Source organism: Marmota monax, unplaced genomic scaffold (assembly GCF_021218885.2).
Source record: "Marmota monax isolate L192 unplaced genomic scaffold, Marmota_monax_Labrador192_F-V1.1 WCK01_AAM20220418_F8-fsc00128, whole genome shotgun sequence".
Lineage (NCBI taxonomy): Eukaryota > Metazoa > Chordata > Mammalia > Rodentia > Sciuridae > Marmota > Marmota monax.
This window is the reverse complement of record NW_026693452.1, coordinates 1,280,716-1,307,409: the sequence shown is the minus strand read 5'-3', so window position 1 is coordinate 1,307,409 and position 26,694 is coordinate 1,280,716. Positions and strand designations below refer to the sequence as shown.

Genomic DNA, 26,694 nt, shown 5'->3' with positions numbered 1-26,694 from the left:
AAGGGGTAATGTGCTCAATGGGAAGCAGCTGGGTAGAAGGGCTTTGTCATTTCTGTCCAGTTTACTAGGTATTGAGAGGCCTCTATGTTATAACATGTTCATTTTTTTCCTTACCATGCCATGATGGTCCATGTTGAAATTTCCAGTTACAGAAAAGAAACCTGTGGTCAGAATTTGGATACAGGAAATCTGCCCTCAGAGCTTGCTTTGTCTTTATAGTACAAAACTATATCTGGGAAACCTGATACAGAGAACAGATGTGAGGATACAGTACTTGGGTAAGGAAAAAAAAAAAAGAATCAGGGCCTGACTGAGAAGTAGCTGTGGCATGGACAGCTAGCAAGCACCACTAGAGGAAGAAGTTGGGCTACAGGGCTGGGCAGCAGATGGAGCAAACAAAAGGAACAAAGTGATTTATGTCATCATCTGACACTAATTCAAGCCTATTGATTCTGAAATGCCTGTTTGGGGTGAACACATGGAGAATAGCATAGAGAGCTTCATCCCAGTTTCCTTGTTTGTAAAAAGAAATGCTGCATTAAATACTTTTGGATTCAATAATAAAATAAAATAAATAATTAAAAATTTTTAAAAATACTTTTGGAGTCTGAGTTTTACTTGAATGTGATTTTTATTGGTAGTCAATGCAAAAAAAATGCATTGAACTTGAATATCCTTTCACTCAACAATACTGAATTTTTTCCTATTTGAAACTTTTGCCAAACATTAAGATTTTTATTAGTTTTGCATCTATAAGCTTTTGAAAATCTAGTTTAAAAATAAATCTAGCTGGGAGCGGTGTTACATGCCTATAATCCCAGAGGCTTGAGAGGCTGAGGCAGGAGGAGGATCAAGAGTTCAAAGTCAGCCTCAGCAAAAGCGTGGTGCTAAGCAACTCAGTGAGACCCTATCTCACTGTTGCTTACAAAATAAGGCTAGGGATATGGCTCAGTAGTCTAGTGCCCCTGAGTTCAATCCCTGGTACCAAAAAAATAAAAATAAAAACAAATCTAATTTTTTGTCCCTGCTTTAAGTTTTCAGTTTCTACAGCTTAGTGTTTTTGTTTTTGTTTGTTTTGTTTTGTTTGTGAAAATTAAAACCTCAATTTAGAAAGAAAAGGAGAAAAGTAGCTAAATATTTATTTTATACCCACTGTGTGTATGTACATGTGTGCATGTGTATATTTCATAGGTTAAATAATTTGACCAGAGTTAAAAGCTAATTAAGGACATAGCTGGCAAAAGGAAGTAAAATGAGCCTTATCTTTCATAGACTTCCTATTCACTGGTGTTTTTATAACAATGCTGACTAATAAGAGATGAAGGTAATAAATGTTCTCTTTCCCAGAACAGAAGTGTTTGAAAACACTGTTTAAAGATTTATGCTTCCACTCAAAACAGAAGATTCAGTCATGTTGCTAAATGTCATGGAAAAGAAAGGGCCCAAATTGCAGACTGATGTAAAACAGATGTGAATTTAAATATGTGTTCTGCCATTCTCTGTTGGCAAGCTACCTAACCAACCCAAAACACAATTTTCTCAACTGTAAAATTCAGAATAATGAAAGGTCACTCACAAGGTTATTATGAAGACCAAGAGGAGAATATATCCATGAATACATCTATGCCATATCTGTGAGGTACTTTTAACAATAGTACTTTCCTTCTTCCTTCCAAAATCTTTCAGGTGTTAGAATTTATCACTGATGTGTGAACTTCAGGCAAAGAATATTTATCATATCCCATTTTTAGTTAATGATCAACTTTATTGAATTTGAATTGGTGATACATTATTAGCTTAACAGTAAAATACAAAATCCATCAAGTGGTTTTATTTTTTTTAAATCTCTCCTAGGTAGGTAACTAAAAGACATATGAAAGTTAATTACTAGTCTGAGTGGTAAGAACCCATTAAAATGTATAGGTGAAATATGTTTGATACACCACACATTCAGCACATGAAGGAAACTGGAAACCCCAACCCAGGTGACTCACTGATGTCAACTCCCATATCTCGGTCATCACCTCTGATTCATTCATTCATGGTATTGTAAATCTAAGTGCATACATATGGAACAAAGATTTAAATTCATATGTAGTCCTCTCCCTGAGCAGAAGATAAAACAGAGGGTTTATTAATAACAAACAATCTAGAAAGACCATTGTTTTTAGCTCTTCTTTTTTTCCAATGTCTATTGTTTTTTCAAATACTCTTTTCTCCCCTAATCAACAAGTTCATTCCTTGTTAAAGCATAAAGAGATGGTAAAGCTTAATGTCTCCAAGGAGTATTTATTTGTATCATAACCAGGAATAAGGTCATTGGCTTAAATGAAAAGAATTCAAGTCTACTGAGGAATGTTAAACATCTGTAAAACAACCAGGAAGAACAATTTTAATTTGGGGAGCCTTCATACTTCTCCCTAAATCAAATCAACATGACAGCACTGGCATTTTAAGCAGGACATGTCTACCAGATGCCCCTTCAAGCTCTTTCATGTAATCCCCCAAATATTATTTTGCATAGTAGGTACTCAGGAAATACCAGTTAGAACTTCAAGGCCTTCTTTCTGGTTAAGCCACTTGTCACCACCATCACCACCATTATGACTACTACCAAACCACTGTCACTAGCTTCTAGGGATTTTCAGCTACGTCCTGGGAATTGTCATTAAAGATGTGAGCATGATAGAGGCAGGGGGTGTAGCTGAGTGGTAGAGGGTATGTCTACCACATATGAAGCCCTGGGTTCAATTCTCAGCACTACCAAAATGTGAAAATGCCAGTGTGAGTGAGAACAAATGCACATTTGGGAAGGGTCACTGGGTGAGGTGGAGACAAGCCTCCTCTGTTAACATATGAGCCAAATCCCACTACTCAGAACAGTAGTTGCCAATAAAGCAGAGGAAGATCACAGCAAAGCCAACCTGGAGCTCAGAAAGGAGAGTCCTTTCCATGATCAACTCTCCATAATATTTGCAATACCTCCCCACTGGAATCTCTACCCAAACACTAAAGTCCCCTCCAGGTGGGATGAGGGAAGGACTACTGAGCTAGTGTAGCTTACCTGAGATCCATATCTCCATCAACCCAGAAGGTGAAAATGTTCGAGATGGTTCCCCCGGGACAGCACCCCATGATGAGAACAGCAATAGCGTGGACTGGCTTCAGAGAGAAGCTGATGGCCAGGAGATAGGCTGTCAAAGGCATGAGCCCAAATTGGCAGAGCAGTCCCACAGCAATGCCCCATGGTCTCCTGATGTGCCACCAGAGCTTTCGGATCTCCACAGAGCATCCCAAGGAGAACATGAGCAGACCCATCATAACAGCTGACACCACTGTGAAAACAAGTTCCAGGCTCCCATGTGCCTCCGGTCCCACAGTCAGCTCCTCCTCCGAACTGTTGGCAGGGCAGGCTGAGCTGCTGGAACAATTTGCTCTCATCGCCTCATCTCCTTAAGACAGCATTACAAATGAGCATCAGCAACGATGGCTGGGCAGGTCTATCCTGCCACATTTTGTAATAATGCAACCAAGTCACACGTGGAGAATCATTCCAGTCTCTATTGGCCAGCCAGGTGATTCATGCTAATCTGATCAATTTATTCACAAGTGGCATTATAAAAGAGCCTAGGCGTGAAACATATAATAAACTGGGGTAGGAAAGGCTTTCCACTTCTCTTCTTACTCACCACTGAATAATCAAGGGCAATGAGACAAGCAAACTTATTGTCAAGTGGAGGGACGGGGCTATGTCGTCAACATCACACTGTTCCAGGAAAGCACGTCAGACACCAAGAGACAAGTTCTCCAAATTCAGTAGGGATTTCAAGGAGCCGGGATGCAATGTTACGTGAGAGAAGGCTGACTCCAGAAAAAAACAAAAGACTGCTATGCCAGAGCCACGCCTCAGAGCATTAGCAAAGCATTTCTGTAGGAAATATTAAAGCAAAATGAGGCCAGTTAAGGAAATGTGAGGGAATAAGGAAAATTTCAAGATATCTTTCAAATTGGCCTCAGTTTTTCTTTCTGTTTTAATGGAAATGTGTGTCTAAAGCCAATAATGAAACACCTGAAAGAATAATATGGTTTTAAGCACCTCATTGTGTCCCATGAAACGTGGAAACTCGCTTCTATACACAAAACAATTCAAGAGAGTTGTCATTTGCTTTTAGAAATTCAAGTCTGATTTGAGATGCCACGCCTCTGGTCCACTAGGGAAAGCCTGGAATTCCTGCAAGGGAATCTAGTAAAGAGCTTGGTCTGGAATCCAGAGATGGGGTCTGAGGATAGCCCCAGGTGCTGACTGAAATGCCCCAGGTGCCCCTTTGTGCTTTGTAACTAGACATGTTGGTGAAACCAGATGAATGATGTGGTTCCTTGAAATTAAACCTCCAAAAACGCAGGTGCCACACCTTTTCTCACAGACAGAGTTTATTTGTGGGGCACAGGCTGGCAACAAGGCACACTTTATCAACTCCTGGACCTGTCTCAAGAGGGATGCTGGTTATGCATGGTTGGTTCCTGGAGTGAGTTAGGTTTCTGGAAAGCCCTGTGTTCTCAGCTTGAAATGATGCAGAGGTGCGATCAGGCTAAGAAGGAATGGAGGAGGGAGAGAACAAACAATTTCTGAGCACTTCTGGGTGACAGGGGTGTCCCAGGTGCTTTACTCAAGAGTGGCTGTGTCTGGTGAAGAAGAAGCTTTTTTTTTTTTTTTTAATTTCCTAATTTAGAGAGAGGGTGTGTCAGATGTTTCTGTCTAGATAATGTCTAAAAGTCCCTTAACCAACTGATCTTCTGTATCAGGCCCCAGACTCACTTGAATGGCCCTTCTTTGTTACACGAGTTTAGGTTTACTAGGCACCCCACCTGGCCATTCCCTAAGAGGCTGGTGTTATAGGAACTTTTGTGATGTGATGAGTATTCAGTGCTAATAGCTATGTGAGGGGGATAAATTTGCCTAGGGGCCTTGTGGGGGGAGGTGACTTTGGCCACTTGCCTTTTGAAATTTGGTGTTATCAAAAAAATCTCAAATGAGTTAGAATGTATCCAACTAAGGTCTGCTCTCAGGAAAGGATACCAAGGTCCTGTTACCCACCAAGAATGAGAGGAGTATCCTGACTGGTAAGAGTTTCCACTGGATTTTGTCACCCTGGCACAGATGTCACAGAGGGATACAGGTCCCAGGACTGATGGGTGTAACCCGAAAAGAAGTACCTTGGAGAGCCTAAGCTTGGGCACCACCATGAAGTGTGTGAGGATAGGACCAGAGGGGCTGGTGGCAGTGGGTCCTGTGGATTGAGGGGACCAGTGCAACAAAAGGTCCTGACAAAATAGCAACTGAAACCACATGGAGAGCCATTACAGAGCCATTAAAATGAAAACATTATTTTAACAAGGTGAAATGTTTATAATCAAAGGTAAAAAAAAAATCAAGATTAAGCCAGGTACAATGGCATAATATACCTATAATTCCAGCTACTCAGGAGGCTAAGGCTGGAGGTTCACAAGTTTAAGCCCAGCCTGAATAACTTAGTGAGATTTTGTCTCAAAAAATAAAAAGGAGGGCTCAGGTTTTGGCTCAGCGGTGGATCGGTGGATCGTTTGCCTAGCACGTGCGAGGCCCTGGGTTCCATCCTCAGCACCACATAAAAAATAAATAAAATAAAGGTATTGTGTCCAACTACAACTTAAACATAAATATAAAAAAATAAAAAGGAAGCTAGGCATGGTGGCACATGCCTGTAATCCCAGCAACTTGGGAGGTTGAGGCAGGAGGATTGCAAGATCAAAGCCAGCCTCAGCAATGGCGAGGCGCTAAACAACTCAGTGAGATCCTGTCTCTAAATAAAATACAAAACAGGGCTGGGTGTGTGGCTCAGTGGTCAAGTGCCCCTGAGTTCAATCCTCAGTACCAAAAAATTTAAAAAATTAAAAAGTCTGGGGATGTATTTGAATGATAAAGCATTCCTGCGTTCAATTCCTAGTATTCAAAAAAAAAAAAAAAAAAAGAGAGAGAGAGAAATTAAATGGTATGGACAGAATGTTCTCAGCTATGTTAGAATAAAAAACACACATTAGGCTGGGGTGTAGTTCAATGGTAGAGCACATGGCTTAACTTGTACAAGGACTTGGGTTCAATTTGCAGCACCACACACACATTAGCAATAACAAAACAACAACGATAATAATAATAAACAGAAAGCAAATATAAGGAATTACGACAAATTTTTCCAGGTGATTTCTTCTGTACAAAGGATTATGGATGTTTTTTTCTTTTTTGTATTTTTGTACTGTGTGTCATCTTTTACGTGGCTGTCAGTTATGTTTTTGTTTTGGGTTTTTTTTTAATAATCAAGAAAAAAAGAACTGAAGAAAAAGGAGCAAAAATAGAGGAAGTTGTGGTTATTTCAAGTAGCTCCCTAGAGGTTGATAACAACTTGATGACTTACAGTCACGAGGAGCCAGACTGTTGAAATGACTCAATTGTTGTCTTTGTTCATAGGTTTTTATAACAAATACCAAAACTTCCAGGTAAGAGACACCTGCAGAAAATGGAATGCAAGGGAACGAGGAGGGGCCAGGTCAGACATGAGGAGGGGGTAAATAAAATCACAAGGTGTTTCCCCTGAAACAGCACCTGCTCCACCTCCAGGAGAAAGTAACCAGCAGGGCAGACAAAGCTCCTGTCAACAAAACCAGCCTGCTCACCCCACACTGGTGGCACACTACTTCTAAGAGCATCTGTGATCCTCTTCCCACAACTGGCCTCAGCTCACCAGATCACGTTAGTAAGATTATAACCACACAGCCTCAGAGCCTGTTTAAATCTCAAAAGTGTGGATTCCAGGGGAAGAAAATTTACCACAAATTGTAATAAATGAGATGAACTGGGTTTGTCAATCGTGAGAACACATTATGATATGAATTTTCTATGATAACATTTTCCCCATATTTTATTGGTACATTGTAGCTTACATATGGTGGGATTCTAGTTACATATTTGTATATGCACACAATATAGCAATATTATGGCCAATATTATTCCTCAGTATATCTCCTTTCACTCTCCTCCTCCCTCCCCCAGTTCCTTTCCTCTACTCCACTATCTCCCTTCCATTTTCATCAGATCCTCTTCTCACCTTTCCTCCCTTTTTTCCCCTTTTTCCTCTCCAGCTTTCACATATGAAAGAAAACATATGATCCCTGACCTTGGCTTATTTCGCTTAACATAATGGTCTCAACTTCCATCCATTTGCCTATAAAAGACATATATTTCATTCTTCCTTATAGTTGAGTAAAACCCATTGTGTATACATACCACATTTTCTTTATCCATTCATCCATTGATGGACATTCTAGGCTAGTTTCATAGTTTGGCTATTGTGAATTGTGCTGCTATAAACATAGATAGGTACACATGCTGACTTCAGTTCTCCAGGGTGAACACTGAGGAGTAGTATAGCTGGATCATATGCTGGTTCCATTTCTAGTTGCTGAGGCTGGGTTTGAATTCTTGATCCTCCTGCCTCAGCCTCCCAAGTGGCTGGGATTAACAGGCGTATGACTGCACCTGGCTCCATTTCTAGTCTTTTGAGTAACCTCCACACTGATTTCCACAGTGGCTGTACTAATTCACAATCCCACCAACTGTATACAAATGTTCCTTTTTTCTCCAAATCCTCTCCAGAATTCATTATTGTTTGTATTCTTGATGACTGCCATTCTAACTGGTGTGAGATAAAATCTCAGGCAAGTTTTGTCTTGCATTTCCCTGATTACTAAAAATGTTGAGTATTTTTTCATAGATTTTGATAACAACTACCAATTTTGGAGTCCTTCCTATATTCCAGCCCTGGGATAGGTTCCTCATGCATCTCATTTAATTCTCCCAACAGCCCTATCAAGCAGGTATCCTTAGTACCCTCACTCACAGTGACTGCAGAGAGGCTTATGGATATTAAACAACTTGCCATGGGCTAAGTTAGTGAACAGCCAGGCAAGATGATGAAGATGACTCAAAGGCTATACTATAAAAATAAATAAAATAAATGTTTGTGAGTTTCACTTATACAAAATGTTATTCTTGCTACTCAACCTAACATCCTATCCTGATCACTGTTGTTCGCCTCATTTAACCTTTGATTTGTGTGCTGTGCACAGTGCTGAATACAGGTGCACAGTAAATATGCTGATATTCTGAAAGAGCAATTTTCATATTGAAAAGGATAATATCCTAATGTACATGTCTAAATAACTATTTTATTCTGAAGTAATTTCCGGATTCAAACGTTCAAGACAAAGAATATTTCCTAGCAATCATCATAAGCCCTAAACTGCTTTATAGTGGCCTCCCTAAAAGAATCTGTAAGCAAAACATTTCCTTTATTCAAAACATGTGAGCCAACTTACCCTGCCCTTCCAAAAAGGAATGGAACCAGAGCAAGTTAGACATTTTACAATGCAAATTATGAAAGTGATTGTTCATTCTTTTCTTATTTTATTTATTATATATATAATATATATATATATATATACTTTTTTTGTACCGAGAATTGAACCCAAGACACTTAGCCAATAAGCCATATCCCCAGCTCATTTATGTTGTATTTTGAGACAGGGTCTTGCTAAATTTGCTCAGAGCCTCACTAAATTGCTGAGGCTACCTTTGAACTTGCAATCCTCCTGCCTTAGCCTCATGGGTGGCTAGGATTACCAGCATATATCACCATACCAGGCTCATTCTTTTCTTATTTACACTTCTTTGGGAGGTACTGGGGCCCTCTACCACTGAGCCACATCCCACCCCTTTTTAGCAAGACAGGATCTTGCTAATTTATTAGTCTGACCTCCAATTTGTGATGCTCCTGCCTCAGTCTAGAGTTGCTGGGATTACAGCTTCCTTATACACTTTCAACAAGAAGTTAAACCCTAAATCCATGGCTACAAAGTTTCAGAATTATTTTTTTGCCACCCTCAATTGCTAGGCTAGGAGAATGGGCACCTAGTACTGTAGCCAAAATTAATCAGAAAAAATGTGTTGCTGAGCCCAAAAAATTGATTGGAAAATCAGGGTTAAGTCTCAGGTATTTGGTACAAACTTCCATCCTTCTGATTTGACTATTTTTAGTTACTACACCTGGGGGATGTTCAGAGCACAATAAATATTAGCTATTGTGGCAGCTGCTATTATGAATAACATCTTTTGTATCTAACCCAGAAAAATAATGTCATAATTTCAAAAAACTAAATTTTCATTTGCTCTGTCTTTCAATTTTCTAGTTTGCTTTTCAAAGTCTTATATTAATAAAAGTTAGAAATGTCTTTCAAATACTAAAAAGATCATGAGAAAAAAATTATTTTTATATTATAAACATGTTTATTTTTATATATACACACATACGTAAATATATCGTGTGTGTGTGCACCCACCTATCAGTTGGTTACCCCAAGAAAGACCACCATTAGAAAATAACTCTTCTCTTATTCTGAAGGAAATTATGTCAGCTGTTTCCACTACTTGTTTAAAGTAATTTCAGTATTGTTAAACTGCAGAGCTAGAATTCTGAGAGTCACCCTCCTGGAGACATATGAGTGTTGATGAGACACAGCACCTGGGAAAGGAGGTGGTGTATGTAACCCAGGCCAGGCAATGTTTGGTCATCTGTTGGGTTCAGAGTATTGCTTGTCTTACCTGCTGTACACAGTTGGTGAGAGCACAAACTAAATTACAACAGGAAATAGCCATATATTGAGCAATCTCTAAAACAATGAGAGGGAGTCTACTTCTGGCACTTGGAAGAAGTTTCTTTGACAGCGAGTTGATCTGATGTAGGAAAAAAGGTACCTGCAACTGAAGTCTACAAAGGAGATTACACCTACCCACATTCCAATGCCCAGTAAGTTTCAGAGTAAATTGCAAGTTTTTAGAGTGAAAGTGGATTGGTAAAAATAAAAGGAATTGACACTAAACAGTGTGTTTGAATGGGAGATAGGGACCCATTAAGAGAAAAATCACAAAATAGAGCCTGAGGCTCCTAATAGAATGGTTCAGACAACTTTTCCCTTCCTTATCAATCAGTGAAGACTAATAGATTATGCCCATTGTCACAAATAAAGTAAGCCAAGGTTGCTAGGTTCTTTCATGGGTTTCAATATGCTTATTGGAAATGGCACTGGCTTGGCATGGCTAGGGGCTTCCAGGCATTGGATAGGGAAAATACATCTTATGCCAATTTTTGGTATGGAACTTATTTGTCCCAAACCAACCATGTTCTTCAATATTTGCTTCATCACTAGCAAAGCTGGTATCTGAGATTCCTGTTTATTCTTTTATCCTAGTCCACTCTTGGTTCAGATCTTGGATAGGGAGCAAAGGTGCTTTTTTTTTTTTTTTTTTTTTTTTTTTGGTGCTTCTCAAAGCTTTACCTCCTATCACATTTAACCAGAAATGTTGAAAATTTGGGGACCAAAATATCAAGGATTTTGCTGGCCAAGGTATGTAGCTTTGGGCCTTGGATTTAGGAGGAGAATAAAACATTTTAACCTTGAAAATTTCCAGAGATTACTACTGATAATAAGACTAGACTTTAGAATTTTGCACTTAGATTAACTATTGTGCTGGGCAAGCATCTGTAGCTGAAGACACTGATCACATGAGTCCTCACCTTGCTTGTCACTGAAGCTTTGAAAGTTTTTTGAGTGCCATTTTTAAAGAGAAGGATACGATCACTGGATCTGAAGCAAGTAGTACACAGGCCTTCATTAACATGAGTAAAATTAATTTATTTACCAAACATGTGCTTCAGCAAGTGCCTTACTTACGAAAATGCTGGTGGAAAGAGCCTTCAACAACACTGGCTGCACTTGCCTACCAGTACTAAGTAAGTAACATTTACAGGTCCTAATAAGCAACACATATGTCATCAGCAGGTGTCTGGGAGCCTTAACAACAGCAAATCATCCAGGTAGGACTTTAGTAGAAGCAATAAGTCACACAGGCAGCCAGGTCAAAGGTGGACCAAGTAGGCACCTTGAGAGCATATGCTTCTGGACAAAGATCCCTTTGAAGTCACAGGGATCTATAATTCCATCTCAGTTCAACTTTTGTAAACACCATGTCACATTGGGTACGCTACAACTCCTTCACAGATCCCCCAAGTCCTTCAGAACTAAAATGGGGGTCTGAAAATCTGCCAGGATTAACATGTACCTATTTATCCTGAACAAAAAAAAATGAAAGCTATGCCCACTCAGTGCTCACAGCAGCTTTACTTGTAAGCACTCAGAACTGGCAACAACCCCAATATCTATCAATAAGTTCATAGTATTATACAACAACGAGTATTATATCCATAGAATGGAATACCATTCGGCAAGAAAAAGAAACCGATGCACAACAACACGAATGTATCTCAACATAATTATGCTGAGTATAAGAAGGCAGACTTTTTTAAACGTACATATTAAATAATTCTATTTATATAAAATCCTCAAAAATTCAAAATAATTCATGGTGCCAGAAGGTACATAGTTGAGTAGTTGCCTGAGGCTGAGGATGAACTAAGAGCAGTGAGAAGGGATGGATGATGAAAGACAAAGAAAACTCTGGGTGAAATGGACATGTTCATTAGCCTGATTATAAGGATGGTCCCACGGGGTGGACATATGCCAGAACTCACCAAAGTGCACACTTTAAACAGGTGCAGTTTATGCAGCAATCAACTACACCTCAATAAAGCTGAAAAAAAATGTGTCAGAAAATGTATAAGGAAGGAGCATCAGGAATCAAATCCCTGAGCTACTCTTTTCAAAAGTTCACCTTTTCAATAATTTTTAAGGTGATACAGTCATTCAAAAAATACTGACAGGGCTGGGGTTGTAGCTCAGTGGTAGAGCACTTGCCTAGCATGTGTGAGGCCCTGGGTTCAATCCCCAGCACCACATAAAACTAAATAAACAAAATAAAGGCATTGTGTTTATCTACAACTAAAAATTTAAAAAATAAATAAGAAATATGGCTACTTTGGGTAAGTACTAATACAGATGCTGGAGACCATAGGAAAATCATTCAATCAAATAAGTCATTGCAGATGGTGACTTGAGTGCTATGAAGGAATTAAGGCTGAGTCTCACTGGGCAAAGTGGTGTGGGCCTATAGTCCCAGCTACTTGTGTGACTATGGCAGAAGGATCACTTGAATCCAAGAATTCGAGCCCAGCCTGAGCAACATAGTGAGATCCCATCTCAAAAAATGAATACATATAAAGTGGAAATAAAAAGGTCCCCTTAATTTAGGATCTGGGAGTGTAGCTCAGTGGTGGAGCACTTGCCTGCCATAAGCAAGGCCCTGGTTTCGATCCTCAGCATCACAAAATATTTTTTTAATTAACTTAGGAAAAAAAAAATTAAAGCCAGAGTGTAGTCACTGAAAGTCACTGGGTGAAATAAAGGCCAATTTATCTAGGGTAGTCACCAAAGGCTTCCCTCAACAGATGCCATTTAACAAAATCCTCAATAATTAGGAGGCAGCATTGTGGAAATCAGAGGGCAGAGAATCCTGGGAGTAAAAAACAGCAAAAACAAAGTCTCCGAGGCAGGAATAAACCTGATGTGTCAGAAAATAGGCCAACGTGGCAACCCAGTAGGCTGGATGACAAGTGGAGGAAAGATCACAGAGGAAGGCCAGAGTCCGAGGGCCCAGGGCCTCAGAGGCCAGGAGGCAGGTGTTACTCAGGGAGGGAATCTTTCTGCAGTGACGTGACCTGGTCATTTCTAAGAGATCACTATAGGTAGACTATAGGAATGTCAAAAACAGAAGTAGGAGGTCATCAAAACCTACCTCATAATGCAAACAAGAGACGATGGGGCTTGGACCAGGGTTGATGGAGGTTGATGGAGCAAGAAATGGATTCAGTTGGGATATATTCAGGCGGAAGAACATGCAAGAGTCGCTTTTGAACTGAACTGAAGAAAAGGTGAGGGACCCAGAGGAATCACAGGTGGTGCCTAAGTTTGTAGTCTACGTAATGAAATACAAATTGCACTGTTTAACGGATGGGAAGGAAGATATGGGTTCTTAAGACAGAGCAGTGAAGAAACAAAGGCAGACAACCCCTAAGAAAACAGGACCCTCAGAGATACTTACTGTGAGCCAAGGGAGGGCCTTTTTTCCCCTGTGCATTATTGGCTTGAGTCCTGAAGCAACAAGACCTGGCCTGGCCCTGGCCACAGACTTTCTTCCCCTGATGTGAGAAGTCTGCTGTACTCTGTTCTTCCCTTTCTCCCTGGCAGGATGACTGTGACGACTACCAGATATAAACAGAGCACCCAGAAAAGCTTCTAGCACACAACAAATTCTTACTAATGTTTTTTTATTCTTTCCTCTCATCTTTCTCTGTTCCCACATAAAATGTTTTTATTTAAAAAACCTTGATAAAGTTTGTTGACTGTAAGTGAAAAAAATTCTTATAAATTCCAGTGATTCATTAGCAAATTTCTGTCCTAAAATATTGTTCCCTAAAAAAAAATTATAGCAGATAATTCACCTAAAATTTAGGTATCCGTTCATTTTTTCCTAAAGGTCTGCCTCTTCTCTGTTGCCAGCAAGTTTTAGAACATTCACTGTGTCACTTCTTTTTTTGCTGTGCCCTCTCCCTGGATGTCTCTCAGAGATATCTATGGTGTCAGCTTTCATCTCTACTCTCTCTCCTTCCTGAGCAGCGTATCTGGAAGGCCCAAGATTACTGGAGTTTCCACTAAGGTCTCCCAAGAGCTTCAAACATTGATGTATTTGAAATGAAATATACCTTCAATATGCCCAATACAATTAAGTCTTCCTTTCCCATTCTCCAGATTATTACGTAATAATACAATTTGCCCTGTGTCCCAAGCCCACAATTTGAAAGTCATCCTAGCTTCCTCCTTTTCATGCATGTCCTGGTCATTCTGACATCCTATGACTCCTGAGTTGCAGCTGTATTATGGAGTCCACCTTCACTTCCTTAAGTCATACATTTTGTCACACCTGAATTGACTGTGAAAGCTTTTAATATAACATGGATATAAAAATAAACAGGAAAAACAGCTTTGAAGAAACACGTTAAGTGCAGAGAGAAGAAATCCAGTTTGAATCATCAAATGGATAAAATCAGCAATTCTTGAAAAACCAGGAAAATGGCAAGAATGAAAGAAAAATGAAAATTGTATGATGATTAGAAGATAAAACAGAGGAAATCCCAAAAATTGGAGCAAAAAGCAAAGGATGGAAAAGAGGAGAGAAAAGATTTTAAAAACTGGACTACTACAGAAGATCTAATCCAGGACTAATAGCACTTCTACAAAGATTAGAGAAAAGTAAAAACATGGAAATATCCACAAAATAGTTCAAAATAATTTCCTAGAACTGTGGGATGTGAGTTTCCAGACCACAAGATCTGAAGAGCACCAATTGCAAGGGATTCTGGTAGACTGGTTAATAAAATCAGTGTTGGGGTTTACTTTGTGCCAGTCACTGTTCCAACTGCTTTACATATCTACTTACTTACTTGTCACAACATTGTTATTAATTTCTTTCAGATACAGAAACTCAACTCTTGAAACATTAAATATCTTGTCCAAGATGACGCAGCCAGAAAGTGACAGAAATGACATGGATTCCAGGTGCCCAGGCTCTACACTCAATCCCATAAATCACTGTGCTCCCCTAGCTGTGAAGAGTTCTACACAAAAGAGTCCTGTCAGTACACTGGGAGCTAAGAGAAGCTGCCTTCCACTCCCAGAGAGAAAAAGCAGGTCTCAAGGAAAATGCTAGGTAACAATAATAAACAGAAGGAAAATAAGGAGGAGAAAAGGTGGAGGAGGAGTGACAAGAGAGAAGGAGGAACAAAGACTTTGCAGTTTTAAAGGAACATTGGTTACAACCTAGAATTCGATACCTAGCAAGCTAACAGTAACATCTGAGATTAAAATAAAGACATTAGACCAAAATACCTCAAAAATTTTCCCTTTTTCAAACCATTTCTCGGGTAACTACTGGAGAATATGCTCCAGTAAAATAAAGGAGTAAATCAAGATGATCAGACACATAAGAAACAGGAGTACCTACACAAAAGAATGTAAAGTAAATCCCCAGGCTGATGATGTAGAATCATAGAATGACAGCTTACTCTTTAGTAGGGAAATTGGCCAGGTTAGTTAGAGCAAGACAAGACTTCTTAGGGACTTCTTAAGAAAATGAAATTAGAGAATAATTTGTTGTCAATTTTCTCAAAATAATGTAATATTTTGAGAAAATTGACAACAGGCAAGGATCTTGGGGTTTAAATAATGTATTTATTTAATGACAAACACACTAAAAATTAAGGAATTACTAAATCCCATTAATAAATCTTACCCCCCAAAAGTGGAAATTTAATCTTAATTTAAATATAATTCAAATGTGAAATATTGACATAATGGTGTGATCTGAATGTTTGTATGCCAAAATTCATACATTGAAATCCTAACCACTGAGGTAATGACATTAAGAGGTGGGGCCGTTTAGTAGGTAATTAGGTCATGAATAGGATTAGTGTATTTATAAAAGATACCCTAAGAGCTAGCTAGTACCTTCCACCATTATGAGAAGTACCATTTGTGGGTCAGAAAATGAGCCCTTACCAGATACCAAGATAATATCTTTGTTCTCAGACTTCTCCACTTCCAGAACTGTGAGAAATAAATTTCTGTTGTTTATAACCTACCCAGTTTATTTGTGTTTCAGCAACCCAAATGGAGTAAAACACATAATCATAAAAATGTTAATATTCTATATTGATCTAAGTAAAATTAAAATCCAATCTAACGATATTTAGAGAGTGATGAAAGTGTTATGCATGTGTGATGAAGTTGGGTAAAGAAAAGAAAAAATATACTCTCTTCTACACTGGTAAATCAATAGATTAAAAAGAAAAAGTCAATAAGTAGCAATAACAATTTGTTATCCAGAGACATGGAGGTAAATAACAAAATAGATGGAAGAAACAAAAGTAACTTGTCTCTGTAGAGATGAAAATGAAAGTAGAGATGGGCCCCATGGTACACACCTATAATCCCAGCGAGGTAGGAGGATTCCAAGTTCAAGGACAGCCTCAGCAACTTAGCAAGGCCCTAAGCAACTTAATGAGACCCTGTCTCAAAATAAAAAATAAAATAGGGCTGGGGATGTGGCTCAGGGATCAAGTGTCCCCGAATTCAATCCCTGGTACCAAAGGAAAAAAAAAAGTGGGGGGCTGGGTATGTGGTTTAGTGGTCAAGTGCCCCTGGGTTCAATCCCCAGTACAGGAAGGAAGGAAGGAAGGAAGGAAGGGGGAAGGAAGGAAAGGGAAAGTAGGGATGAGGTATAAGGAATTATCGTTTTTAAAAGTAAATCTTTATTTGACCTTTAAAACACATTTATTTTTTAAGTAAAAAAAAAAAACTGATTTCCATTGCAAAAATTTCCATGAAATTTTTCTCAAGGCAACAAACACAACTAATGGAGGAAATGGGGTATCTAAACCCAAATCTATTAACTAAAAGCCTAGAGTTTTCTATTACCATCTTCCTTAAATCTGAGTTTTAAGAAATTAAATCTAATTTTAAAAGGTCATTGAGTAGTAGATTTATGGACTTTATATTAGGAAATATACATAATTTCAAATAAACGTTTGGCTATATTATTCCTGGGACTTGATGGATCAGTGACACTGACACTAAAAGGGAAGAGTCTGCTCAGTGGACCATGAACTACAAAAATAAGCACATAGCATTAATCTCTTCACGATCCAAAACACATATTGATACAGCTGGATAGCATTAAAGTTTTCAAGAAAACAATAGATTGGTTTTGATTTCCAAAGGGATAGAAACACACTGAATTTTTACTAAAGACTGATCTTTGGCTGAGTAATCATAAAATGATCCTTTTCCAGACTTAACAACCCAGCTATCATATTTGTGATAATAATCTAAAGTAGAGGAAAAACATAGTCAAAAAACAAATTAGAGGACAGATGTGTGAAAGGACAGAAAAAGCAGCAGAACAGGGTTACAAAGTGAAAGTCCCAGCTCCCTCAACTTTCTGCCCAAGGACGGGGGAGTATTGCTGGTTGGCAGATAAATATCTTACACAAAGCACATTTGAATTTCATGAGGCAAACATGGACTAGGAATGTGGAAATTCCACCTTCTCAAAGTCATGCAGCCAAGGCTACATACAAAGCCTGAGTTCCTGACAACAGTTTCCATGGCTGAGTATCACTAAATCAAATGAGTTAATCACAGGAAAATGCCTGAGAGCAAGTGGTCTTCCTTTGAGCCACTATGTCATACGTGGAAGAAAGTATCAAGATAATTCAAGTAATGGCTTCTAAATATTTTAAAGAAGGAACCACCAGATATAACCTCTTAATCTGAGGTCACACTATATGCTCCTGTAGATTATGCCTCCCTAGGTATGCTTTGATTGGTCTGTATCTTTATAGAATTGGAAATATTTATAAAATCTGTATTTTAATCATTATAAATGAACTGATGTGTCTATAATTTATATCAAAATAATCCAGTGGTGAATAAATAAAAATGAAGAGAACCTGCTTAAATAAACAATGGTGAAGTGTAATGTACACACCAATAATTCCAGTAACTCAGGAGACTGAGGCAGGAGGATTGTAAATTTGAGACCATCCTCAAAAACTTAGTGAGATCCTTGGCAACTTAATGAGACTGTCTCAAAAAAGACTGGGTATGTAGCTCAATAATAAATAACCCCTGGGTTCAACCTCTAATACCAAAAAGAAAAAAATTAATAGCCAAAAAACTTTACCATAATTGAGGAAGACAATGGACATACAAACTGAAGAATCTCAATAAAGCTAGGCATGGTGATACATACCTGTAATCCTAATGGCTCTAGAGACTAAGGCAGGAAGATCACAAGTTCAAAGCCAACCTCAGCAACTTAGCAAGGCCCTGAACAATTTAGTGAGACCCTGTTTCTAAATAAAAACTTTAAAAGGGTTGGAGTGGAGCGAAGTAGCACATGCCTATAATTCCCATAGCTCAGGAGGCTAAGGCAGGAGGATTTCAAGTTTAAAGCCAGCCTCAGCAAAAGTGAGGTGCTAAGCAACTCAGTGAGACCCTGTCTCTAAATAAAATTCAAAATAGGCCTAGGGATGTGGCTCAGTGGTTGAGTGCCCTTGATTACCCTCCTAAATAAAAAACTTTCCCAGATAAACAAAAGTTGGGTGATTTCATTACCAGTAGACCTTCCCTACAAGAAATGCTAAAGAGAGTTATTTAAATTGAAACAAAAGAACACTAGTCAGTCACAAAATCATACAAAAATATAAGGCTCTATAGAAGAGGTAAAAATACAGACAAAATATAGGATTTCATAGTATTGTAATGTTGATGTATAAACCACTTTTTTTCCCATAGAGACAGTGTCTTACTACCTTGCCCAGCTGGTCTCAAACTCTTGGGCTCAGGTGATCCTCCTGCCTCAGCTTCTGAGAAGCTGGGACTAGTGGTGTGCACCACAGTATACAGCCTTGTAAACTGAATTCGAACACTGTATAGAATCTAAAATAACAAAAGTATAAAAATATCTATAAATTGCTGGGTGTAGTGGCACACACCTATAATCCTAGCAACTCTGGAGGCTGAGACAGGAGGATTGCAAGTTTAAGGCCAGCCTAGCAACTTAGTTAAGCCCTAACTAGTGATACCCTGTCTCAAAAAATAAAAAGGGCTAGAGATGTAGCTCAGTGACAAAATGCCCCTTGGTTCAATCTCCAGTACTCCCTCACAAAAAAAAAAAAACTATAAATTTATATAAATGGACATAAAAAGATGCAATTTGGGACATCAATGACAAATGGGAAAAGGAAGAGATGTAAAGGAGTTTGTGTATGCCATTGAAATTAAGTTACTATCAGTTTTACTTAGATTATAATAACAAAGATGTTTCCTGTAAAAATTGTGTATTTGTTAAATTCCATCTTAAACTGCTTGAGTCCCAAAGGCAATCACATCATGGCCATCATCCAATAAAAAATATCCCACTACTAAAAGCAAGGATATAACTAAAAAGTACTTTCTATTATGGAACTCCTGACCATATTTAGAAAATTTCCATCAATACATGTATATTGAGTTCTGGGGATGTGGCTTGGAAATAGAGTGCTTGCCTAACACGCATAAGGCCCTGAGCTTGATCACCAGCAGCGCGCGCACACACACACACACACACACACACACGTAAAATAAGTGTATACTGAGTGCCTGAGTGAGTTAGGCATTGAACTAGGCACTGGAGTATTGACAAGTAAAATAGCATTGTTGTTCTTATGTCATTTCAAGAGAAGAGACACACATGAATGCATTTTTACTCAAATTTATTTTACGGTGTAATTTTTAATTTCAACATGGGCAATTTTAAGAGTTCCAAAACATCTGTTCAAAAACATGACTAGAAGAATCTTAAAGTTATAAACAAGCACTTTCCTCTTAAGAAAATGATGAAGAACTAAAGATTTCTCAAATCCCAGCTTTCACAAGGACCACTGACACGTTTCACTCTGAAAAATTTATTGCAAACAGATACGTGTTTCATTCATTTTTCAAGAAGGATGGAAGCCCAAGACTCATATTGCCAGTATGAGACAAGGTGTGAGATGTTAACGGTTCCCTGATGGCTACTGAGACAGACCATAAACTGACCCAGTGGGGACATTAGGATAGAACATTTTTCCATAGACAAAATTCCCATGCTACCACTTTTTTTTTTTTTTTTGAGGCTGGGTGTTGCTTGCTATGTTTCCCAGGCTGCTCTGGGGATCCTCTCCTGCTTCAACCTCTCAAGTAGCTAGGAAAACAGGTCTGCACCATGCCTAGTGTCCATATTACTTTTAAAAGAAAGATATAAGTGAAAAGTTGATAATCAGGGATTATTGTTTTTAAACAGATATGATCAGGAATTTCCATAGATATAGGGGCCATGTATTAAACTACAAAATCAAGTCAGATGGTCTGAGAACATAAACACTGACAAGAACAAAAGTAAATTTTTGAAAATTTAAGATTTCTCCTCTGCAAAAGGTCACAGAGTTAGACAAATATTATACATGTTTGATACCTCAATTAAAGTGCTAGAGGATAGTGATTCTGACAGTTATAGTAATTTTCATGGTGCTCCAGGAAATTTTTATTTAATCATTACAACAACCTTATGAATTAGGTGCCATTATTACTCCCACTTTACACATGAGAATAAAAATTCAGAGACAAAGTCAATTATCCCAAGTCACACCACTATAAGCAGCTGAGATGGGATTTGAAGACAAACAGGCAGGTCTACAGTCTGTACTCCTCATGTACTCACTAATTTGTCCATGCTGACCTCAAACTCGAGGTCCTTCGCCTCCGCCTCCCTGGAGTAGGTAGGATTACAGGCATGTGGCACTGCACCCAGCTCATCTGTACTTTCTTTCTTTCGTTCTTTTTTTTTTTTTTGGTTCTGGGGATTGAACCCAAGGGCACTCAACCACTGAGCCACATCCCCAACCCTTTTTATATTTTATTTAGAGACAGAGTCTCACTAAGTTGCTGAGGCTGGCTTTGAACTCTTGATCCTCCTGCCTCAGCCTCCTGAGCTGGTGGGATTATATGCATGTGTCACAGCACCTAGCCCATCTATACTTTTAAATTCTATGTCATAGTGCCTTTCATAAATAGGATAAGATATAAGAAGTTCCTAAAATGCCTACTGAATCACCTGAAAGCATATTCTTACATCACATTAATGTCAAGTATGTTTTATTCCATTCAAATTCTAGAAAAACTGGGTCATCCATATCTAGTACTTTCCAGTCAAGTCCCCATTCCCCAACCACTCTGCAATATGAGTTTTCCTCACAACTTCTTTGTACTTTCATGTCACTTTCACATATGTCTGTGTGTTCCACATGCTCTGGGTCATTCCAGAGAGAAAGAATGAAATTGAGCAAAAAGAAAAAGACATTTTTTAGGAAAACAAAAACAAAGTAAGTTCCACTTGCTATTATAAAACACCAGAATACAGAATATTAAATGATGATTCGCTGAAAATTGGAAATTTCCAATTTTCATAACTGAAGAGTTATGAAAATGAAGTCTACCATTTTTCTTAACCAAACAAAAATTTCCAGTTTATGCTTTTTAAGAGAATTTCTCTCACCTTCTTTTTGGCTCCTCCTTAGGATCTCAAGGATGCCAATTCAAAATGTTTCTTCAAAATAATACCACTGACAATGAGTTTACTCATTCCTTAGTGCACTTTTATAAAAATCAAAACAAATAGCCCAAATGATTTAGCCCCAGATGCATTTTCATGTACTTACGGTGCTCTTGTCGGTGATACCATATAAAAAGAATGTAGCAAGGACCCAGATGATTGGCCAGAGCTGTTCACTAACTCACGCTGATGTGCACTGGCTTGTCCACCAGTGGGCGTTCATGCATTTGCATCTTTACACAGTGAGAGCTCTTTATCCCCTTTGGGTTCAGGAAATAGAGTAAAGACTCTATTATGAGATGACTGCCACTTGGGTGGGAGAGGTCTTCTCAAATCAAATGTCTTTTCCTTGAGGGAAAACCCAACTTCTTTAGATACATTTTCTTGGCATTTAAGTGCAGTTAGGCGCTTCATTTCATACTCCCTTTCAAGTTTGAGGGCTAAAAGAAGAAAATACATGAGGCAATCTGACTGGCATTTTTCAACAGGCATAATTTAGTCAAAACAATATCATAAAGTTATGTTGATAGCTTCCCATTGTTGAATAATTAGAAATATGGCAAGGATAAATGTTTTCTCTGATAAGTGGATACTGATCCATAATAGTGGGGGGGCATAAGAAAAATGGAGAAACTTTGATTGGGCAAAGGGACGGGGGAACAGGAAAGATGATGGAATGAGGTGGACATCATTACCCTAGGTACGTGTATGACTGCACATATGATGTGATGCTACATTGTGTACAACCAGAGAAATGAAAAGTTGTGCTGCAATTGTGTACAATGAATAAAAATGCATTCTTCCATCACATATACCTAATTAGAATAAATTAATTAATTAAAAAAAGAAATATGGCAAGGATACAAAGATGGGAAGTATGGAAAAAAAGGAGCTATGGTGGAGGCATAAGGAAAATAGGAGGTCTGGGTATGCATACACATATTTAAACATTTCTCTGATAATAAGCAACTGATACAATTATAATTACTAAAGCAAATCTTAAGAAACTTACCTTCTGCTGAAGGGAGTAGACCTTTCTTGGTTTTGCATTTTTTTAGTTGTATAGGACGACCCAGTGTAATTTCTTCCAAGAAAGGTAATCTAAGGTCAGCTAAATTCTGGTACCAAGTCCTTGTAAGCACTGCAAGATCCCAAGGTTCCTGTCTGGGGCAAAAATTAAGTAATTCATTTAAGAAACACTTAAAGAACACATACTTTATGGAGTACAGAAGACATCTTGGTAGCCCCCCAGTTCTATTTGCCACATTTGGATTTCCATGCAGGTATTGAGGATTTTCCAGCCTGGAAAAGAAGCCTTGTGTTGAAAAAGGACCAGAAATTACAATTTCAGGAATTTTGTTTACAGTGCACCATCCCTGGAGTCAATCCAATCTCTCAATATAAGTGAATGTAGATAAGAACTGTGAGCTCCAAAGTCTTCAATGGCTAATTAAAATATTGTCAGATTAGGGAAGTAAAGAAGAGCATCATCATGTATTGAGTAAGGAATATGGCATACTCTAAGGTTTTAGGTGTGTAATCTGGGGAAGAATGAAACTTCAAACTACAACATTAAAAATAATCACTATGAGCTGGGCATGGTGGTGCATATCTGTAATCCCAGCAACTCAAGATGTTGAGGCTTACGAATCTCAAGTTCAAGGCCACTTCAGCAACTTTAGTGGGACCCGTCTCAAAATAAAATATAAAAAGGGACTGGGGATGTAGTTCAGTGATAAAGTACCCCAAGGTTCAATCCCCAGTACAAAAAAATAATAATGCATGAACCCTAAATAAATTATTTTATCTAGCTTAATACTGAAGTTAAAAAAAAATGTTACATGCTTCTCACTGCAGTCTAAGTGGGTTCCACCTCACATGCATGGAGAAATAGAAAGACTTGCTTGGAGCTGAGTAGTGGAAGCCACAGTGTTACACACCTGTTTTAGTGAGTTTCGAAACCTCTCTGACCAAAATACCTGACAAGAATAATTTTAGGGGAGGAAAAGTTTATTTGGGGCTCACAGTTTCAGAGGTCTCAGTCCATAAACAGCCACTCCATTGCGCTGGGCCTAAGATGAGGCAGAACATCAGGAAAGAAAGGCGTGGAGAAGAAGAACAGCTCAGAAGAGGGGACCAGGAAACGGAGAGATTGCTCTGCTCACCAGAGACCAAATATCTAGCCCAAAGTCAGCCCCAAACCCAACTCCTCTGGCCATAGCCTACCTGTCTAGTAGGTAGTTACCACTCAGTTAATCCATTCAAATGGGTGTAAGGCTCTCAAAACCCAATTAATTCATATCTAAACTTCCTTGCTTTGTTTTATACGTGAGCTTTTGGGGGACACCTCATATCTTAAAACCATAATACCACCTAACTCAGCAAAATGTAATTGTAAGTTTTCTCTAATTTTCCTACTTCTCTGGTTTTATAACCCTTTAGGAAATCCCATTTACTTCTTACGATATTAACAAGAAAAATTCACTTGACTCTAATAGTAAATATATCATAAGCTGTGGCACAGGGGATAACTAAACAAATCCAAAAAAATATTTAATAGAATAGGCAGCACTATAACACCAGAGTAAAATACTGTTAGTTAGCAGCACGTGTTCATTATATGTTCTCTATATTCCAGGCAACCTGCAAGTTCTTGACATGCATTACTTAATTCACAATCCATACCACATAGATAGGCATTTTTATATCCATTTTACAGATGTGGAGTCAAGGCCAAGGCCCAGAGAAGATTTTCAGAGGGAGTCAGAACCCAAGTCCTCTTTTTTTTTTTTTTTTTCAGTAATGCAATGCTAGGGATTAAACCCAGGGCTTCATGCATACTAGGTAAGTTATCTACCACTGAGATACTAAGTTACATTCCCATCCACATCCCATTTCTTTTTCTTTTTTTTTTTTGTTTGTTTGCTTATTTATTTTGTTTTGTTTTGTTTTGTTTTTGTGAAAGGGTCTCTTTAATCACCCCGATCACTGTTGAACTTTCAATTCTCCTGCCTCAGCCTACCCAGTGCAGGAATTACAGCTCCCAGGTCTTTTGCTCCACCATACCCAGCTCCTAGGTCTTGTTTTGCAAAGTAGTAGGTTCTTTCACTTCCTGCAAAGCATAAAGGCACTGAACTGACACTTTATGCCAACACTTTGTGCTCTAAGGTAACATCTGGCACCAGGATGTTTTTAAGTAAATTTGATCTCTCTAAAAATGTAATTTAAATGTTGTTTTGGAATAAGAAGCCTCAGATCACTAGCCTGGTACTGCACTCTCAAAGATCAATGATTTGATCAAACTTCTTGAAACCTAAATTTTCTCATTTGTGTTACTTTGGTGTAAAGAGCAAGAAAGATCTTTTATATATTCTTATAAAAGCAGTTGCTTTTAAAAAACAAAATTAGCACCATACACTGGATAATACCTCCTATAGTCCAGTATCACATGAGGAATACAGGGGTATCCAGTATCTTTATTTTAACAAAGACTCCCCACCCCAATGGCTGCTTACTGTGATAAAAATACTTACACTTTATAATAACTGCACTGCAAAATGGTCTTCACTGTGTTCTTTCTTGGTAAGCCATAAGCCATGATGGTCCACAGTCCAATTTCCTTACATAGGTGCCTGATGTAATGTCACAGGTGTTCTGTTCACCTTGCCTGAAGATTGCAACATACGTAATTAATGGCTTTCACTTGAATTTTTTTCCTCTGTGTTGGGGATGGAACTCAGGGTCTTCTGCATGCTAAGCAAGAGCTCTATCACTATGCTACTCCTCAGCTCTCACTTGAATATTTTTATAGAAAACTAATAAAGATTCAGAGAAAGTATTTCTAAATTCAGAAGGGCCTTTAAAAAAAAAGTTCATTGAACCTAAACCTGAACTGTAAAACTTTTATTCTATTATTTCATTTTATCAACTCTTACTTTATTATTATTATTATTATTGGAGCTTGAACTCAGGGGACCAGGGGATCTTAACCATTGAGCAACATGCTCAGCCCTTTTATTTATTTATTTATTGGGGGGGTGGGGGGGGACAGGTACCAGGGATTGAATTCAGGGGCACTCGACTACTGAGCCACATCCTTACCCCTATTGTGTATTTTATTTAGAGAAAGGGTCTCACTGAGTTGCTTAGCACCCCGCTATTGCTGAGGCTGGCTTTGAACTCACAATCCTCATAGCCGCTGTCCCAGCCCTTTTTATTTCTTATTTTGACACAGGGTCTAGCTAACTTGCTTGGGGCCTCACTAAATTGCAGAGGCTGGTATCAGCCTCTGGAACTGCTGGGATTACAGGCGTTAGGCACCACCACGGCAGGCTCTTGCCTCCACTTTAGGAGAAAATATCAGGCAAGATTTGCCCTCCCGTACTTCATTTCTCTCCCTTGTTTTTTTTTTTTTTTTCTTCCCTCTTTCCCTTCACCTCCCTTATACCACTTGAATCAAATGTATGAAATATGATATGTCAAGAGCTATGTAATGTTTTGAACAACTAATAAAAAATAAATAAATTAATTAATTTTTAAAAAAAGATTTTAAATTAATTAATTAATTTTAAAAAAAAGCCCTCCTGAATGGGGGTTTCTTTAACTGCATCAGTGTTTGTTATGGCATTTTGTCATTGCATATCAAAACAATACAATCCCTGCATCACACAATGTGTGTGCTTATAGCAGTACTAAACCATAAATGGCTCTCCTGGCACAGAAACTTCTTGCCATCAGCCCGAGACCTTCAAACTAATCAACCCTTCCCAAATTTTCCCTCAATCAAAAACCAGGTGAATTTAAATCAGGTGATGAAAGTCTATAATTGAAAACGAGCTACTCGGGAGGCCAACGCTGGAAATTCCAGGCCACCCTGGACAATTCAGAGACCCTGTCTCAAGATTAAAACATAAAAGGGGCTGGGAGGTAGCTCAGTTGTACAGCCATTGCTCCGCATGCTCGAGGCCCTGTCAATCCCCAGCACCGCAACCGAACAAAAGTCTGAATTTAAAATGTGGCCAACTCTGAGCATCATTGCTGGGTCCCGCCCTTGCACACGGATTCTGGCAAGTCTCCTTCCCTTCCCTGGACTTGCAGTTCCTGGTAGGAACCGGTTCCCGGGAGAGGTGGAGGCCCCTGCAGCCGCGGGGCAGGAACGAGGAGGCCAGAGACGGGCTGGACCTCGCATCTTCCCACGCCTGAGCTCCACCCTTCCTCCGCCTCGCCTCAAAAGCTCAGCCGGCGCGCCAAGGCCGGGGGGCGCGGGGCGGGTCCGCGGCACCTCGGGGCCTGGTCCCCGCGAGCCGGCCCCGGCGGCCTCGTTACCCGGGCTCGTGGGTCTCCGCGGCCGCGCTCCCCCGAGGCCGAGCGCGCGCGGGCTAGGTGCACATGGCCGCGCACAC

General features: G+C 39.0%; 2 protein-coding genes across 4 annotated transcripts in view; both read right to left on the bottom strand.

The window, feature by feature from the left end:
- Slc10a6 (solute carrier family 10 member 6) overlaps window positions 1–3,861 on the bottom strand; it is a 30,044-nt gene extending 26,183 nt beyond the window's left edge. Inside the window, exon 1 of the mRNA XM_046457653.2 lies at window positions 3,065–3,861. Within this exon, the coding sequence (XP_046313609.1) occupies window positions 3,065–3,441 (377 nt within the window). The 5' untranslated portion in view covers window positions 3,442–3,861. The remainder of the gene's footprint in view (window positions 1–3,064) is intronic.
- Window positions 1–26,694, bottom strand: part of LOC124101613 (uncharacterized protein C4orf36) — a 34,887-nt gene extending 8,193 nt beyond the window's left edge. Inside the window, exons 1-4 of one of the 3 annotated variants that reach the window (XR_009228043.1) lie at window positions 26,351–26,546; window positions 24,826–24,959; window positions 22,305–22,456; window positions 21,399–21,732 (exon numbers count right to left, since the gene is read on the bottom strand). Coding sequence is in view for 2 of the 3 variants with exons in the window: in XM_046457687.2 (XP_046313643.1) it covers window positions 21,512–21,732; window positions 22,305–22,456; window positions 24,826–24,890 (438 nt within the window). In the remaining variant the exon portion in view is untranslated. Of the gene's footprint in view, window positions 1–19,398; window positions 21,733–22,304; window positions 22,457–24,825; window positions 24,960–26,350; window positions 26,547–26,617 lie in introns of those variants that run through there. The other 2 variants (XM_046457687.2, XM_058583412.1) reach the window with 2 other exon arrangements.